Source organism: Coturnix japonica, chromosome 1, assembly GCF_001577835.2.
Source record: "Coturnix japonica isolate 7356 chromosome 1, Coturnix japonica 2.1, whole genome shotgun sequence".
Lineage (NCBI taxonomy): Eukaryota > Metazoa > Chordata > Aves > Galliformes > Phasianidae > Coturnix > Coturnix japonica.
The window spans coordinates 67,325,933-67,344,535 of record NC_029516.1 but is presented as its reverse complement, the minus strand read 5'-3'; the positions used below and the strand labels follow the sequence as shown (position 1 = coordinate 67,344,535).

The 18,603-nt window shown below is 38.3% G+C and overlaps 1 protein-coding gene across 1 annotated transcript; it reads right to left on the bottom strand.

Moving 5' to 3' along the window:
- Nucleotides 1-494: 494 nt before the first annotated feature.
- On the bottom strand, nt 495-17,467 carry NDUFA9 (NADH:ubiquinone oxidoreductase subunit A9). Its single transcript, XM_015871376.1, has 11 exons — nt 17,338-17,467; nt 14,324-14,497; nt 12,971-13,068; nt 12,689-12,780; nt 8,991-9,132; nt 7,543-7,645; nt 6,906-6,973; nt 6,655-6,731; nt 4,724-4,819; nt 3,629-3,695; nt 495-772 (listed from the first exon to the last, which is right to left on the bottom strand). The coding sequence occupies exons 1-11, from the start codon at nt 17,393-17,395 to the stop codon at nt 602-604; spliced, it is 1,146 nt and encodes a 381-aa protein (XP_015726862.1). The 5' UTR covers nt 17,396-17,467; the 3' UTR covers nt 495-601.
- Nucleotides 17,468-18,603: the final 1,136 nt, after the last annotated feature.

Genomic DNA, 18,603 nt, shown 5'->3' with positions numbered 1-18,603 from the left:
TAGTATGACAGCAACGCAAACACTGAAATTCTGATCCTTCGCTCCAGTAAAATCATTATTTAAGAAACTTCTGTGCTTTCCCTGTCCTTGACCCTCTTACTCTTTTCACACTGTCTATTCTTTTTCCTACTCTGTTTTCATCATTTACTCAGTTCCAATCTTCACCTCAGATTTCTACTCCATCATTAGGGCTTCTACCTTTCACACCTTCATTATTTGCCCAGTTTGTCCCTGCTCCTTCTCTACTACAAAGGCAAACAGTAGAAAGCTTTGAGGTGAAAATACAAGTGTGGTTTTTTTTGGCACTCATTTCATCCCTGTTCTCAATCTGGTTTTAAAATCCAGTTTCCATACAAACCTTAACTTTTTCCAGCTAATGTGATTAGCCTACTCTCCCACTCCCACTCATCAAAATATTTTAATGCTCACCAACTAAGCAAATAATAATGTAAATTTGCTTTCCTGTAATTAAAAAGACAACAGTGCTGATAAAAGACAGTTCACATGATTACAATATTTTACTTAGTATGTACATAGTTCTCCAAAAGCTAGGTCATACAGAGACAGTTTAAGAAGTGTTAAGTAAACACTCAAGCAACTGTTACATGGGATATGTCTTGGCTGGTTTTGCTTCCTCCAGCTCGGCATCCAACCAGCGGTATCTGCGGTGACGGCGAAGAACTTCAATTGCTTTTTGCTCTAGAGATGCTGGTTGAATACCCAAATCTTCAAAACCAGGGAGATCAGGCAATATCATGTCTGTTGTGTGAAACTTTAAAAAGAAAAGAGGGAAGAGGTTAAAATAAAAAAAAGAAAAAAAAAAAAAGGTTAAAAAAAAAAAAAAAAAAAAAAAAAAAAGTGAGAGAATTAACAAAATGGACAACATTATACTCAATGCAATTATTCACCTACCAAAAAAAGAGTTTTACGTGGTTACACTTGAGGTTACATTCATGAACACACACTAGCATAAATCTCTGGTACTAAAATATTTAAGTATGTCTCAAAACATCTTCTACAAATGGCAACTCTTCTGAGACTTAACTGCAGTTTCAAGGCTGCTGATGAAAGACCATGGTATGGTAGTAGAGGTTGAACCTTCCCACTAATATTACATTACATTTTGTTGCCATGTGATGGATGGCAGCAGAGCAGTGTCTGACATGGAAATGTGTAAGAAGGAAAGGTGTGTCAATTAACTGCACCAAGCAGGAAAAATGGCACACACTGACATTCACTGATGCTTGCTGAATGTTTATGGAGACCAAACAGTGGATGTTGGCACAGTGCAGCAGTGGGTGGTATGTTTCAGTTGTGGTGACAGTAGGTCACCTCCACTGCTGCAGACCTTTTACAAAAGTAGTCTACAGGCTCTTGATCATCACTAACGACAATACATTGCCAATGGTGGTGACTGCTTTGAAAAAACAGTATTTTGTAGCTGAGACTTTACTCTATCAAACAGTATTATTGTGTTGTTAGTATCTGTTTCCATGGATATAAACAGGAGACATTACTTTCAGAGTGACCTACATACATGAGGTATTAAGTACCCGATGTACCTAGACAGCAGATATAGATCTTCTGAACCATTAGCAAAGAGAAAATAAATCTGACTTCAGATTTTAGATTCAGGATTAAATAGCTGAGACATACAGAAAGTTTGTTCATTCTCTCTTCATTGGGTCTACATACCCAGAAGATTACAAAGTGATAACCACAAAATTAGGCTATATGTGTACATATACCTACAGTGCATATATGCCTTTATATCCTGTTTTGACAAAAGACAGTAGTTCAGCATGTACTTCTCACAGGTTACCATTCTCCATTTACATTTTAGAACAAAGTTCTCTATAGTACTGTAGCAATTTGACAGATGAGAAAGGCATTACAACAGAGGTGTGATGACAGAAGGACCAGCATGATAGAAAGGTGCTATAAATGAAGGAAAGAAGATTGCTCACCCACATCAGAAGATTCTAGGTTTGCAGGGGAAAACTTCACCAAGGAGGGATCTCCAGAAGGAGAACCTTCCCCAGTGGCAGTCAGCCCTTAAATGAAGTCTAACTCCCCTTCTGGTCACACAGGTGAATTGCCTTCACTTGTGCTCACAGGGCTGACTGGGTCTTTTCCTCAAGTGCTCAATCAGCAGTTCAGGCCATGACTCAGCAGTTCCCATACAAGTACAAATATTTGTAACCTTATTTTCAAAACATAAATGACTCACACCTTAGAAAACCGGGTTATTTTCCATCTCTGTTTCTCAAAAGGTCTTTTATAGTCAGATCTAATTTTGTATATATCACTTAAAGAAGAAAGGCTGAAAAACAGGGAAACTATCCAGTATAGCAGGCACACAGAGAAACTCATCTGTAACTCAACTGAAATAGTTGCGGTGAATCACTAAAGGTTTGTTTTATGAAACCTAAGTATGAACTACAGAAGCAGCTAGAACTGAAGCTTTCAGGAGGTATTAAGCTTACATCCTATGGTCAGAAGAACTACAATGCCAACTCTAGCATAGGGGAATTTTCAGCGATTTGGAAGTAGGAAAAAAAGGGTTGCTCTATAACACAAATAACTTTAATTCCTTTGTTATACATACTGTCCATATCTTTTCACAATTATTTCCGAACAGTTAGAAACTGCAGTTTACTTTATATAAAGATTCATGCAAACCTGGAACTTAATTCCTTACAGCTATTCAGAAAGCATCTCTACGTATAAAATTGAGTTCTCCCAGATACATGGCTGTCCCAAAATTTTAGTAATAGAGTACTAGAAGGTTAAAATGGGTTACTGACAAGTTTTTTGTCCACCTCCACTCATATACTCTGAGAATTTTGAGTTTTATGACAAACGCAAAGTCTCAACATTATGTGTTCAAATAATAAACAAGAATTTTGGCTTTATACAGTGCAGTTTGGTCTCAGTTGTTAAAGTGATTTCAATGCAGATATATATAGAAAAAACTGACTAGTTACCTATATATAGCATGTGTTGGATCAGGAAGACAAAGGAAAGGATCAACAAAGTATGTAACTTATCATTTTTAACACTTAGAATATTGTACTCTTTCCCCACCCTACCACACTACTTCTTGCTATAAAGCCCTCTCAGTAGTTGTTACCACTTTCTTAGACATATTTAGTGAAGAATGTTAAATATTTCTTTTCCACCAACGATAGCAGAAAGACCACATACTAAAAATACCTCGATAAAAAAATTCCAGTCAGTCTCTCTCTCAGCAAGCCATTCTAAAACTACACCAGAGGAATCTCCAGACTGCTTTGACAGTGTAACCCTCTGCTCAGTAACAGGTCTGGACAAATAACTTAAGAGTGAGATTGTAGAAGAGCAGCTGCAGCAGCTGTGCTACAGGACTCAATCATTATTTTATGAAGGTTACATAAAAACAGCTCCATATAATTAAAATTGTTGTTTACTGTTCAAACAGTCTGAAATTAAGTTTTCATAATCAAATTTTAGCCACTGAACTGTCCAAAATACTATACTATGTCATGTGTACACATTTGAGCACCCCTTGAACACAAAGCTAGAAATAAATTACGAACACAAAAGGAAACATTCCCCAAGAAGAAACTGAAGGTTGTCCTCCACTTACTCGGTCTACTTTGTCTCGAGTTAACCATGGCTCAAATGGACTGATCTCAAAGATTCTTGCAATTAAACTGTAATCAGAAAGTGTTGAAAAAGTATAGTTATTACCAAGATACAAAAAACTAGCAGAAATATTTCATACTTAGTGTGTTGTTCTTAAAAGCTACAAATTAATTAAAGGAGTGAGCACATTCTCAGCTGTGTTTCTTCTAACTTAAACTGTTTGCTAAGAAATTATTAGTAGAATGGTAGAAGGATCTAATACCAGAGGCATTTTTAGCTCTTTAGTTAGTATTGTACAAAAATGGAGTAGACTGAGTACCCAAGCATAAACGTATCACAAGCAAGCAGAGGGTGATCTTCTGAAACAGTTTACTATTTCACATAGCTCTTCAAAAGCATGTCTGACCATACCTTAAGGACTACACCAAGGCTCAGACTTTCATGACCCTTTTTCATTCATTATTTCTCAATAGGTTCACACCTGAGAAACTGCAGATCAGTTTATCCCTTCAGTATCCAAAGGGGACAAAACTTACAGCTACAGAAGTTGTTCAGTACTTGCAAATAGAACCCGCAGAACTCATCTACTGGAATGAACTGAAATAATTCTATACCTTTCCTTTACTACTTCCTTATTTGCTACTATCTTTTAAATGATTCTACTTTCATCGCATTGTAGACAAAATGTATGCTCACAACCACATTGCTCAAATGTCAAGGCCAACAAACTCACTACAAATTTACCTTTGTTACTGGCTGAAATGGAAACAAAGGGCTGAACTAGAAAATCGAGTCAGGAGCTGAAAGCAGCATTACCTCGAAAAAATGTCAGTAGCATACACAGATCTTCCTTGCGATACTAAGTTTCATTTAGCTTGCTACTGATTGTCTCTACTTAGGACCTTCTACTAATTTCTTGGTTAAGCCAAAGCAAAGGGCATTCAATACCTCTGGAATAAACAGTTACATTAAGTTCATTACAACTTAACTTTTTATCCACTAGCTCATTGCTGCTCACTAGCAGCAATGCAACAGTTATTTATGCTTCTATGATGCTTGATAAGTTCTTGATTAGTGGCTGAAGTGTTCTACTTACTGATACAGAGGACGTGGAAGCGGATACGGAAAATATGTTCGAAAAGCAACTGCATAGATGTATTCTACCATGTCATACAGCAGGTACCTATTGGGTCTGAAAGAAACAACAAGCATTATGTTAAGTTATGTATTTTTAAATATTTGCAACATCAGACAAAAATCAGAAAAACACCCCCATCACCCTAAGCTAATTAAGGGCCTGCTTTCTTCAATTTAAACTATTAGCCAAGCTTGTCATTTTCCCCACAAAAGTGGAAGAAATTTTGACTCTCAGTATTCTATCCTGTTTGAAATGGGCAAATTAAGTCAGAAAAACTTAAGAGGGAGAGTAATGTTATACCCCGCAGGACTGCTTTATCATTGTGTTGGATGACCCTGCCAAGGCACTGGCAGCAGGGGGGATGCAGAGATGGCTGCTGTGGGAAGAGTTCAAAGGCTGCCTCATGCCAGGTACAGCCAAATCCAGTCACAGCTGAAGCCATCAGTCAAGCTGGTGCTACTCTGGGAAAACATATTTAAGGAAAATTCATGCAGTGCAGTACAAGGAGTGAGGGGGGAAAAATAATACGTCATAAACAGAAGAGGGAACACTGAGGTCAAAGGAGGGGCAAGAGGTGCTCCAGGCACTGAAACCTCTGTACTCTGTGGAGAAGACCACAGTGATGAAAAAGGAAAAGAAACGCAAGGAAGGAATGGAAGAAAGGAATTGTTATGGATTTACTTGATCTGCCATTCCTACTTCCTCATACCACACAGGATATATGATTTGAAAGTGAAACTAAGCCTTGAAGAAAAGATGGAAGAAGAAAGGTACTACAGTTATTTTTGTTTGTTTGGCTTTTTTTGTATTTACTTCACACTACTGCAATTTATCTTAATTGGCAATAAATTAGTTTTCCCCAAGTTAAGTCTGTTTTGCCTGTGATAGTAACTGGCAAGTAGCCTCACAGTCTTTACTAACCACCAGGAGGGAGGCACATATATTTTATCTGCCTCTAAAGCACACCCTTAATATGCCTTCCTCCTTCATGTAATGACTGACTCAAATTCTAAATACCAACCACTAAGCACTGGGACAAGACTGAATCTGCAGAATTTTACTTAACACTTTGTAATAGAAGAATGCTAAGAAACCAGGAAGTAAACAATAAAACTCATAAAGATTTATTAACAAGAAATCTTGTATCTCTGGTAGCAGATGATTGCAAGGAAATTGACTGACTTAAGTTTGTGTGACTAAGAACATGCTGCTCTTTTCAAGGGCAAGATAAATTTCCCAAAAGAATGCATGAAAATGGAAGTAAAGCAGCAGACAATCTCCTGCACATGTGTAGTAGTTTAAGAGAGCCGTATGCCACTGGAAGTTCCCATTACTTTCTGGTTGAGATTTCACCTTGGCATTTATGAAGTTACACTATATGAGTACCATCAGAAACCAAGTTTTTTGCCCCCACAAATCAATATTCTCACACATATACAAAGATAACATAAGAAGCCAGTTTTACTTTCATCCTGATAGTTAAAAACCATATGCAGGTATATAATCCCTGTACGAATCCCTGTACCAAGGGATTCAGTAGTGATTATTCAAGGTGATTTTTACACAGTTTTAGCAGCATATTTACAAAAGCTATTTTGTTTGGTATGACTTACTAAGACTGCCCATTTCTGTGTGCATATACTTAACATCAAATACAATAAGACCAAAAGTACGATTTTCAGAGTACTCTCAAGAAAAGCTTGACTAATCTTTCCTCCCAAAAAGAAGGTGGAATTCATTGTAGCTGTGTGTGATAGAGAATTACCTGTACTGTGCAGCATGTTAAAATATATATGTATATATATACATAAATTATATATATATATATATATATATATACACATTTATATAAAGTAGTACAGTAAATTAGAATCAGAAAATTAACCTACCCAGCCAAGGCATATGTTTTTCCTTTAGCATCAGGATCCTTAATTGCCTTAACAATTGCCTTTGCTACATCAACCACCTGTGAGAAAGAGATAATTACCAACAAAAAACATGAATGCATGAGTAGATCCACAGTCTCCTCTTCAAGAAGTGATTTATGGGGAGAAAGAGAAAATTTATGAGAGAGAAAGGGGGAGAAAAAAAACACCATAAAAACAGGATATGAAATTGTCTTGGTTTTAGGAAAACTTACATATACTGGTTGCTTCACTGTTTTTTTGCCAAAAGAAATAAGAGGCACACCACCAAACCAGCGCATGTCTAATGGAGAAAAAAACAACTTAAGAAATCTGTAAATGCTTTCAGTAGGCAAATAATCAATACAAATTTCACTAAAAAAGAATTGGAAAGAATCACCACCCACATTCAATTTTCTTATCAATCATTGGAAGGCTATGTTTATTGTCCCTCTAGAGTGGTTAACAGGTACCTCAACTTTGCAAGAGAAGTAGCCTCTACTCTGTACAGTCTAGCAACTTTATTGGTGATATGAGTCAGTACTTTTGCTTCCCTACATTCCAGCATTACCAAACTGAAAAGTTAATGTCAGCTAGGATGACCAGATCTTAGTTCAAGACAATCTAAATTAAAAGTAGTAGTAAATAACACCAATCAGCAAAGTTTCATTTTGACTTTGAAAGAATTTAGGATGTACCATCTCATCACAAGATAAATTTTTATTATTTCTCTGTTACACATCTTAATGATACACAGTACATTTATGATAAAAATATACCTCCACTTTTTAAGAGAAGGCTGATTTTTCCCCTCTGTTCTCTACATACAGGTATACAAACAAGACACAGATTTATTATCTCAAGAATACATACTCGCATAATGATTGAGAAATCGGTCCTCTCTCCCGAACATCTCAGAGGGCTTCATAATTACAGCGTCTGGAAATTCTTCCCTTACTGCTTTCTCTCCAACAGCCTGTCATTCAATTAAAGTGTCCATATAAATTAGATCCATTCTGAATATATTAAAAAAATATATATCTTTTCAGAATCTACTGCATCTTGACTATAACACTCAAGGACATAGCACCAGTAGTAGCACAAAACAATTGTTATCAAACTTACTTGGTCTTTGAGATGCTTTGCTAAAACAAGCCTCACACTGTTCCCAAAGGCCCATAAACACATAGATAATTTATTCTATTTGAGTTACAATGCAATATCATTAGTGAATGGATGCCCATCAAAAGCATCAAAGTTCAAAAAGGAAGCAGCTCTCTAGTTTGTGTTAGAGGAGAGTTCAGAAAAAACAAAACAAACAACAAAAAAAAAACAGGTTTAATTGGCCCCTATTATATTTTTAGAACACTAAAGCACTGCTGAAATAGAGTGGGGGGGGGCGGGGGGAAATTAGTGGCAGCTATCTAATTTCTGCATGGGGCTGGTAAATATAGTAAGGACTAAATATCCTACAGAGCCATTATGCAGAGAGCTACAAAAATTTAACCTGAGTTTTAGAACAAAAATTCTATTACAATAGGCAACAGAGTCTCACAGGCAGGACAAAACAAAACAAAAATAGCTGAAACCGAGACAGGACAACAGCTATATAAAAAAGACAAACGTAATAGTAGAAAACTGTATACCCTAGCAAGGAAAAAAAATATAGGAGGTCAAAAACAGACTTTAACATTTTTGTGCAAGAACAGGTAACAATTTCACTACAAGGGCCTGTAACTCTTTTTGTTGGATTAATTTTGATATCATCTACTTATCTGCATTTGTTAATGCAATTTGTTAAGTCATTTCAGCCTCAGATGTTAAACTTGATATCAGACTCTATCAGAAAACTATTTCTTAACAGCGTAATTGTAGATGTAAAAATACTCAGGTACAGAAGAAAGAAATAGATGTTCAATTTCTGAAAACTATTTTCCTTCAAAGCACGTTGAGTACTTAAGATAATTTCTAGCCCCAACAAGCACAGTAACACAAAAATTCTTCAGCTGGAGAAAATACGCCATAGAATCATAAAGGTTGGAAGAGACCACTAAACATTGACCTATCACCACCATGTCCACCAAACCATGTCCCTAAACTCCACATCTACCACCTTTTTCTTGAAAACCTCCAGGGACTCCATCACTTCCCTCAGCAGCCTGCTCCAATATGTTACTTCTCTTTCTGATAGTAACTTTTTTCTAATATCCAATCTGACAGAGTAAATCCACATGCAGATTTCTTTCAAAAAGACTTAGTTGGAAAGAAAAAAGAAATAGAAGTAGGACATGAAAATACATTTTAAAAGATTCTAGACTTACTTTACTCCTGAGGTATTTGGAAGGACTCTTCATGCTAGCATTTAGGTGAGAGATATGAATGAGTGTTTCCACACCAGCCTCTCTAGTTATCCGGGCAATACTTCTAGGAATATTTACAAATTCATCTTCAAAACTGAAGTTTCTAAAACAAAGCAAAAACAAATTTTAATTTAAGAGCAACTGATAGTACAACCAATTGCCTACTAACCAGTAACAATCATCACATATTACCTGAATATACTTTAAAAAAAAAATAATCTATCTTTATGCACTTTGTTAGAAAGTCTTTTTGTGAGGAATTCTTCATAAAATACGCACATAAGACAAGGAAACAGCAGCGAGCCCCAACTACAGCAGTAGTACCTGACTTTTCATCTGGCAAGATTAAATCAGAATTAATTATGGAATCACAGAATTATTAAGGATGGGAAAGACCACTAAGATCATCCAGTCCAACCACTAACCTATCACCACCGTGCTCACTAAACTATTCCACTCACTGTCATGTTTACATGCTTCTTCAACAGCTCCACAGACAGAGACTCATCCTGGGCAACTTCTTCCAACACCTCACCACTCTCTCTGAGAAGAAACAGCTTGTGTTCCAGATACTTCGCCAGCTTTGTTCCCTTCTTTGGACATTCCTGAAGGCCTCTATGTCTTTATCGTGGTGAGTGGTGCAAAACAAATACAGTGGCCTCACCATTGCCATGTACAAAGAGAATATAACTGCCCTGGTCCTGCCATGTCATTTTGGGTACAAGCCAAGATGCTACTGGCCTTTGTAGCCACCCAGACGTACTGCTGACTCATGTTCAGGTGGCTATCAACTAACACCCCCAGATCCTTCTCCACCATGCAGGTTCCCAGCCACACAGCCCCAAGCCTGCAGTATTACATGGGGCTGTTGTGAGAAAAGTGCAGGACCTGGCTCATAAAACTTGCCACAGCTCAGAGATCCAGATCACCATAAGGCCTTCCTAACTTGTCATGGTTTTGTTTTTGTTAATAGTATGCCACATCATAACATCATGTAGTATACTGGGAGTTAAAGAGTTAATGCTCCAGTTACAGATATGGAAAAGAACTACATACCCCAGAGGACTTTGTATTATTTCTGTTTCCATTTTCTGTTCAGAGGGAAAGATAAAACTGTTCACATATCAGGTACTGTCCCTCTTTTCTCTTCTGCTCAGCCTGACTAGACGTCTCTCTCAGTATTAGAATATGGCCTTCAGTTTTCAGATACTCACTCTCATTTTATTTGTTTTAGTAGCTCCAATTCCAATTACATTGTATTATATTGTAGTAGTGTGTTATTTTGCATTCTGATACCTTATTTAGTAAATTAGTTTGTTTCTCCTCAGATCATTGCCGCTGTTTTGTTTTTAGGCCCATCTCTCGAGACTATAGAAACATGCCAGAATAAACTACTTCTCTCCCATAACTATGGAGCTTTGAAACAACATAGCATACACAGACCAGACTGCATACTAATACTAAACAAGGAGGAACACCTCTAACGGCAGGCTTTATTTCTTTCTTCCTTTTCTGACCTCCACTTCTAATCATACTTTTTTTTCCCCCCCTGCTTATGTTTCCCACAGACTTTGGGATGATTATGATGATGATTAAGATCTGACCTCATGTTTAACAGGCCACAAAATTTTATAATAGGGTTCCAGCATCACCACTGCTATCAATATGGTAAATATATATATATATATATATATATATAAGGACTTCTAAGCAGTATAGTAGCAAATTTTGGAAAACCTAGAAGTCTAGAAGGTGTACTAAGAATCCTCTACCTTTGATGCTGCAGAAACTGAACAGAGCAACAAGATTTGTTTTACTATTTGTTTTTACTAGAATTAAATTTTCTGTTGGTGCCTCAATTACTTTCACTAAAAAAAAAAAACACACCACCACCACCACCACCAACAAAAACCTTTCCTTACATAAATCACACTTTAACATGAGTTTACAAATACTGAAGGAGGAACTGCAAATATAAAACAAAGGAAGCTTATACTGCTCTTCAGTCACTGTTACAGACTTCTCCCTTCACTGCCAAATGAAGAAATGAAGACATTACTTCTGTTCTAACAGCAATATAAACTTTTATGTTCACAACTGATTAACACTACATAATAGTATTGAAAGTTTTGTAAGTTGTTTTTTTTTACCTATACCACAAAGTCAGAAGAAGATATAAAAGGAATTAAAAACACAGAATTACAGAATTGTTTGTGTTGAAAGGGACCTATGAAGGTCATCTAGCCCAACAACCCTACAATGAACAGGGATATCCTACAGCTAGATCATCTTGCTCTGAGCCTGGCTGTCTGACCTTGAATCTGTCCAGGGATGGAGCATTCATCACCTCCCTGGGCAACCTGTTCCAGTGCTTCACTACTCTCATCACTAAAAAATAATAAAAAAAAATTCCTTACATCCAGTCTAAATTTCCCCCTTCTAGCCTGAAACTATTTTCCCTCCTTCCATCATCAACAGACACTGCTGAAGAGTCTGTCCTCTTCTCCCCTTCTTATAGACTCCCTTTAAATACCAGAAGGCTGCCATACAGTCTCCCCAGAGCCTTCTCTTCTCCAAGTTGAAGAGACCCAGCTCCCTCAAACCATCCTCAAAGGTGAGGTGTTCCATCCCTCGAATCATTTTCCTGGCCCTCTTCTGCTGCATTGTTTCTATCTCTCCTGTACTGAGGACTACACACCTGAACACAGTACTCCAGGTGACATCAGCATAGAGAAGCAGCATCACTTCCCTAAACCTGCTGTCCACTCTTGTTTTGATGCAGCCCAAAAACTGTCAGATATACAAAGCCTCAGTTAAGTTAGACTGGATGGATTTTCCTTAACTAAACTGTTAGACTCTGAAAGTGGGATAAGGAGATAAGAGATTATCAGAAAAAGACGACACTTTACAAGTCTGAATGTAGTATCAAAGGCTCTTCCAGAAGTTACGTATGATACATGACTAGATAAGAAAGAGCTGAAAAAAATGCTTGCTGAGAAATATACCATTTTAATAACTGTTAAAACTTGACATGATGATCAAATGACTGTTCACGAGAAAACAAGTGCAATGGGGACTTCAGGCCTATAAACAACCATGAAATTGAGATCAACATTTAATTGTCTGCCATGGTAGCAAAACTACATACAAAGTCAAATAACACAGTTAATTTGTTTTTGTATTTGACAGTACTGCACTAACAAGGTTTTCCATAAAATAAACATTTCCTAGAGAACAGGAAAATCTTGATCACAGCCTACTATAGTAGACTACAATGGACCACCACCCCAAAGTGACAGGATAAAAGCCCACTTCTGTAAGAAGATAAAGGAGCCCACCGAAAACTACAAACATCTCTCAGATATAGAAAGGCACTTCTGGAACATCACAAAAGCAGTAAATTTATCAATTAATGGAACAAAAGTGATATACTAGAAAATTGCAGAAAAAAATTAATTCTCAGGAGCAGATTCTAGCTAAACATTTAAATTGCATGAACTTGTATATACAAAACTTCAGTTACACCTTCTCATAGATGGCAAAAATAATGTCAGCTTTTCTACATACAGCACATGACATAAAAAAGTTGGAATAAAATCAAGGCCTGTAGCAAATCTATGCACATAAGGAAAAAAAAAAATTGAAGAAAAGGTTATTACTTTGTTTCCCATTCCTTTCCAACAAGATTAATGACCACATTGCTGTGCTCCAAGGCTCTTCGGGTAGAATCTTTGTCCTTACAGTCCCACTCCTGTAATCAGAAAATCAGATGGAAAAAGAGATGAGCTGGTGTGTAAATAGGCATAAACGAATAAAACTTTCACACCATTTCCATTTTGAGGCTAAACAATTGCTGGAGTTCGGAGTTTGAGAATGATTAACATACCACTTTGTAGATCAATGTCATTATATTTGATCTGAAGCCAAAGCAGAAGACTTACTAAGAAGAGAAGTTGCCCCAGGTCACCCATCTGTCGCAGATACATGAGGTCATACTGATCACAGCGATAAGGTATGATTACTTGAGATCCGATGCGACCTAAGCATTAAAAAAGAAAAAAAAATCATTTATCTAAGCCTACTACATGCCTACATAGATAAAATTAGGAATGTACAGTATTTTTTTCCCCTGGCACTGAAGCACAACACAATCATCTTGAGCAGCTACCTGCAAAGCCAAAGGTAGCGAAGAAGCAATTTTTGGAATTTAAAACATTATTTCAATTCTTAAGCTAGTAGGTACTTGAATTAATAAATAACCTAATAAGCTTGTAAAACAACAAAAAGCCAGTGTATGCTATAAATATACTATGACACATAGAAACGTGCCACATTGAAGGATATCTGCATTTTTAAAAGTTGTAGAAGGAGAAGACAAAAAACAGAAGAGTTACTGCCCAAAACTCAAATTCAAAAAAGATAATTCTAAAGAATTCCAAACAAATTGCTGCAGATTTTAACTATAATTTCCTAATAGTGCCAAAACCAAAAGAATCACATACAGATTATACGTCTTCTCAGAGCTGCATTTCACAAACTGCAAAAACAGTATGTGAAGGTGTCATTGTTTTATGATTTTGGGTTATGGGTATTCCACATCATATCACCATGTAGTGCACTGGGAGTTAAAGAGTTAATGCTCCAGTTCCAGGTACCTGTCCCAGAAGAGAAGAACTACATCTCCCAGAGGACTGTTTGCTGTTCTGTTACCATTTCCACTCAGAGGGTAGAACAAAAAACCTTTTGTAGTTTACTTGACTTCCTCCTTTCTCTTCTGCTCAACCCAGCTAGACATCTCGCTTCAGCATTAGAGTAAGGCCTTTTCTTTTCAGACACTCTCATTTTATTTATTAGTTTTAAATCTAATTACATTGTATTATATCACATTATAGCGTGTTATCTTATGTCCCAATATCTTATTTAGTAAATCAGTTTTGTTTCTCAGGCCCACCTTTCTACCCTCTCCCCTCTCTCCCAAGGTGTAGGACCCCCCGGCCCACTAGTCACAGAACTGGGCTGAACCAGCCTGCAAACCACTGACAGAAGGAGACTGATTGACCTCAATGACTACAACAGCCTTCATGTTTCTGAATTTCCTAGGTTAAAAAAGTTTTCACTAATTGCCACACCTTGGCACTTCACCAGACCAAATAGCATGAAACAATCACATTTCAGCACTGCTGCTTTTTAAGACCCAAAGTGCTACATAATTCTAGATTGCTCTGTAACATGAAGAAAAACTGGCATTTGTCTAAGTGCTTAAACTATGAATTGGTATTCCTGAAGAACATTACCTAAACGATTGACAACATAACGCCCCAGGAAACCTGTAGCTCCAAAGACAGTGGCCACAATGCCACTAACAGAGGATCGTCCACTTCTCCCATGAGGGATCACTGCGTGATGAACTTGGTGGTGCTGCTGCTGCAACACAGATGGCACCGCGGATAATGCAGAAATGCCAGAGCCTACAACACAAAATGGGAGAGCATGTAAGACAAGCAGAAAGTTATCAGTGTCAACCCAAAGTTGTTTGGTTTTGTATGTGTTCTCTCCCCCCCTACCTCATTACAGACCTATTTTATTTAGCCTCTGCTAGCCTGATATCCCATGTCAGGATATTTCAGAAACATCTGAATAGGTCAGAGAAGCTTGAGGGAGATGCAGATTTAAAAAAAGACCAAACTAAAACAGAGAAGTGAAGAGCAAAAAGGAGCAGTCTAAAGCTACGGATTCCTAAACAGAAATTAAAACTTAACTGGCTATCCTAACTACTTGATGAATGAGGTGAGACACAGAGGTTAAGCATAAAAACTACATGCTACATACAGGTAGGCCTCACCTGAGTATGCTCCTAGATCTGGAAATTACAAGACATAATAATCATTCTAGATGTGGTTAACCAGACTTTTTACTTCTGTCTAAATGCAGCAAGTTCATGTTAGAGGAGAGAATAGTCCTCCCATATCACAGCTCTGGAGTACAGAGAAATGAACAGATGCAATGAGCAAGATTCATCATACCAAGAATCACAGAATTGTAGGGGTTGGAAGGGACCTCTATCGATCATCGATTCCAACCCCCCTGCCAAAGCAGGCTCCCTACACCACATCACACAGGTAGGCGTCCAGGCGGGTCTTGAATATCTCCAGAGAAGGAGACTCCACCACCTCCCTGGGCAGCCTGTTCCAGAGCATTGACTCAAAGCTGCTTTTGTTTGTTGTTTTGTTTTGTTGTGTGTTTTTGGGTTTTTTTTCCAACAAGCTATTGAAAGTCAAAAGCCACAAAAAAACAGAAATCATTAGGATACTGATGTAAATTGACAAGCTCCAAGAGGAAGTCTGAAGAGAAACATGTCCATTCCAATCAATTTAGCAAAAAAGAAAAAACTCCACTTGTAAGAGATTTTTTTTTTAATTAGAAAAGTTTAATGCTACTACATGTCCATGATCATAAAAATAAAGCAGCAGATGAAATGTACAGTACATAAACACACTACAGACATCCCACCCTTCACAAGCCCAGACTACAGCAGCTATCATTGAAAAATAAATAGAAAACCAGTAAAAGTGATCTTCCAAACTCTAAAAGATCACACCCATAAGGCATTTTCCAGATAAACAAATTTAATCTTCCCAACATAACATTAATTACTTTGTCCACATAGACATCTGTATGGGAAATCACAGCCTGAACCTCTGATTAATCAGCTGAGGCAAGTGTTGGGTCACCTGTGGGAGCACAGGTGAGAGTAATTTAGCTGTGCTCCTGGAAGGGGTGGAGCTCGACTCCACCTCCTCTATGACCTCATTTAAGGGCTGACCCCCCACTGAGACAGCATCTCTTGGAGATTGCTCCCCAGTGGAGACTGCTTCAGCTACCTGGTCAAGGCATCAACATTGGTGAGTTTTCTTTACTAATAACCTTTGACTATTTATCACCATCTTGGTCAACATCTTTATATTAGCCACTCTTACAACATCTATTTTCCAACTTAGATTAAAAAAAAAATATATCCTCACAAAAATCAACAAATACTATCTTTGTTACTCTAACCCATTTAAGAACAAGAAAGCCAATCTGAAAAATTTCTACAAGCATCTTCCAACTACTTTATGGTTTCTTTGCTGTTATTTTTGCAAAAATTATTTTCATCAAAAAAGATCCAGTTCTTATCATGTTTTCTCCTACTTTTGTACATACCACACCTGATACCTGTCTTACACTGAAAGTTCTTCAGTGGTGTACACCTTCTCCTGTTCTATAATTACATAAAAATTTTAACAGTTTATCCCCACCTATGGTCACGTACTCAATTATTGAAACACTTAAAAAAAAAAATGAAAATAAAAGGTTGACTTTTAAGGATATCTATGAGACTCAAACACAGCAAGCTAGACTAGACTTACATGCTAGATTTACAACCACTAATGGACCATGGTGTATGGTGTGCAGCCCAATGAAAATGCAGGACAACACAACTTAAGAGCCTCATACACCTTCCAAAATGCATATTAATGTTTCCAGACTAAACAGCACTGCTTAAAGGTTTTTTGACCTACATTCATGCATAACTCAGACTCGCCAAGGGACCCCTCCCCAGAATTGTAGGATTTCACCTTCATCACTAACCAGAATACATCACCTTCATCACTAACCAGAATACATCTGTCATTAGAGTTCCTATTTTTACCATCCTTATCTCAAGCAACTTATAAACACTGATATGAGTTAAAATAGTGATACTGAACCACAACCAGATTTCTCCTGTAAAGACACACTGCTGCAACTAGAAGTGTGTTAAGCTCTTAAATTTCTATCACCCAACTAATTCTATTTGCTTTCTCACACTCTTCACAACAGAGGCATACATAGGAAATGCACGTAATTGCAATTCGTTCTATTTTGGCACCAAAGACCCACATCCAAGCGTTCTGTTTGCTGTCAGTTCCAGTAAAAAATAAATCTATTGTACAGCTACACCGACAACTAGTGCCCTAAGGGATCCCCTACAGACCTATGGGCTTTAAAGCATAGTGTCATGACGAAAGGAAGCAGAAATCCAGCCTCCCTGTCACGAACGCCCGCTATGTCCAAGCTGGCTTGCTCCCACATTCCTCCTCGGGGAACGCCGTAGTAAGAACAAGGCGGTCGACAGTCTGGGACAGGCACAGCAAAGGGCAGCACACCCACAAAACACCGCGGAACTGACAGACATCCCCAACCCTGTGGCAGCCTGAGCTGTATAAGGCAGAGTGGAAGGGCAACACAGCGGCGAGCGCCATTTTCAGCCGACGGTCACACTCACCTGCCCTTGGCAGCAAAAGGCCGCGAGAAGACCTAGAGCACCGAGCTACCACCGCCATCTTGCCTCAGCCACAACTCCCCGCCCCACACGGCGAACGCGCAGGAGCAAAGGCAGCAAAAAGCTGGCGCATGAGCACAAACACTCGTCTGTGAGGAGCTGGAGTAGCGGCGCCTGAGTTTAGCGCTGCCCTCTGCCCGCCCACCACTAGTGTGACAGTGTGACAGTCCGCAGTGGGGCTCGTGAGGGGTGGGGAGCTCGAGCAGCTCAGCTTTTGGACTTGCAGCTCTGGACAGCAGGAGGAAATTATAGTGGAATGGGAGTACGAGCCTCTGTTGTTTGGGGTGTGTCTGACAATCCCGTACTTAGATAGTTCTAATCTTTCCAGAGGGACTGAAGTTTTATGTGTCCTCAGACCTGTTTCTTCGTGTCTGTCTAGTAGGAAATGAGCCAGGTCGGTCACCTAAATGATGGTAAATAAGGCAAAAGCAATGGAGCATAAATAAGGAGATGTGTTTTCCACACTTACCACTGCCTTCAGCTCTGATTTTAGGAGAGATGAACCAGAGCTCTGTGGTTTCCACTCTCCATTTTTGAAGGAATGCTTTCCTATCCCAGCAGTGTTACTATAGGGGTAAGATGTGCTAGCTGACCAGTGATGCTCATGTATAACAGCAGTATAACCATGGGAAAAGGCAAAAAGGTAATGGACACATCCATCTTGTTACAGCTCCAATTACAAGTTATCTAAGTTACCTGTGTAATTTGCAGGGAGCCGAATTTGATGTTGAACATCATAATGCTGACTAGAGACTTTTTTAGAGATCTTTTTTGTGTTTGAATGCCAGAGAAGTTAGAACCAAACATCTAAAAACAGCCTCAGGGTTACTGATCACCTGAAACGAGTGAGAATTTATTGAGAGACCTATGCTGAGTGTCTCTGGTTTCCTGCAGCTCTTTGAGCAAAAAGCAGGCTAGCTGTGAGTTCTGGCTCTCAGGGCTGGCAGGTATAGCATGGCTCAGTCTCCTTGTGATGTCAAATAAAGTCTTTTATTTACAAATGCTGATCATACAAGACTTAGAAGGTAATGTAGACAATGCTTTCCTATAGACAAGCTTGGAGTGAAGCAAATTACAGATTGTTCAGTTCATGTGAGGGATAAATTGTCCACTCCCTGGACATGTTTCAGTGGTTTAAGAATCCCCTTTGGAGTTGTTCTACACCTTTCACTTCTAAGGCCTTATTGTAGTTTCACCTATCCCTGGTCT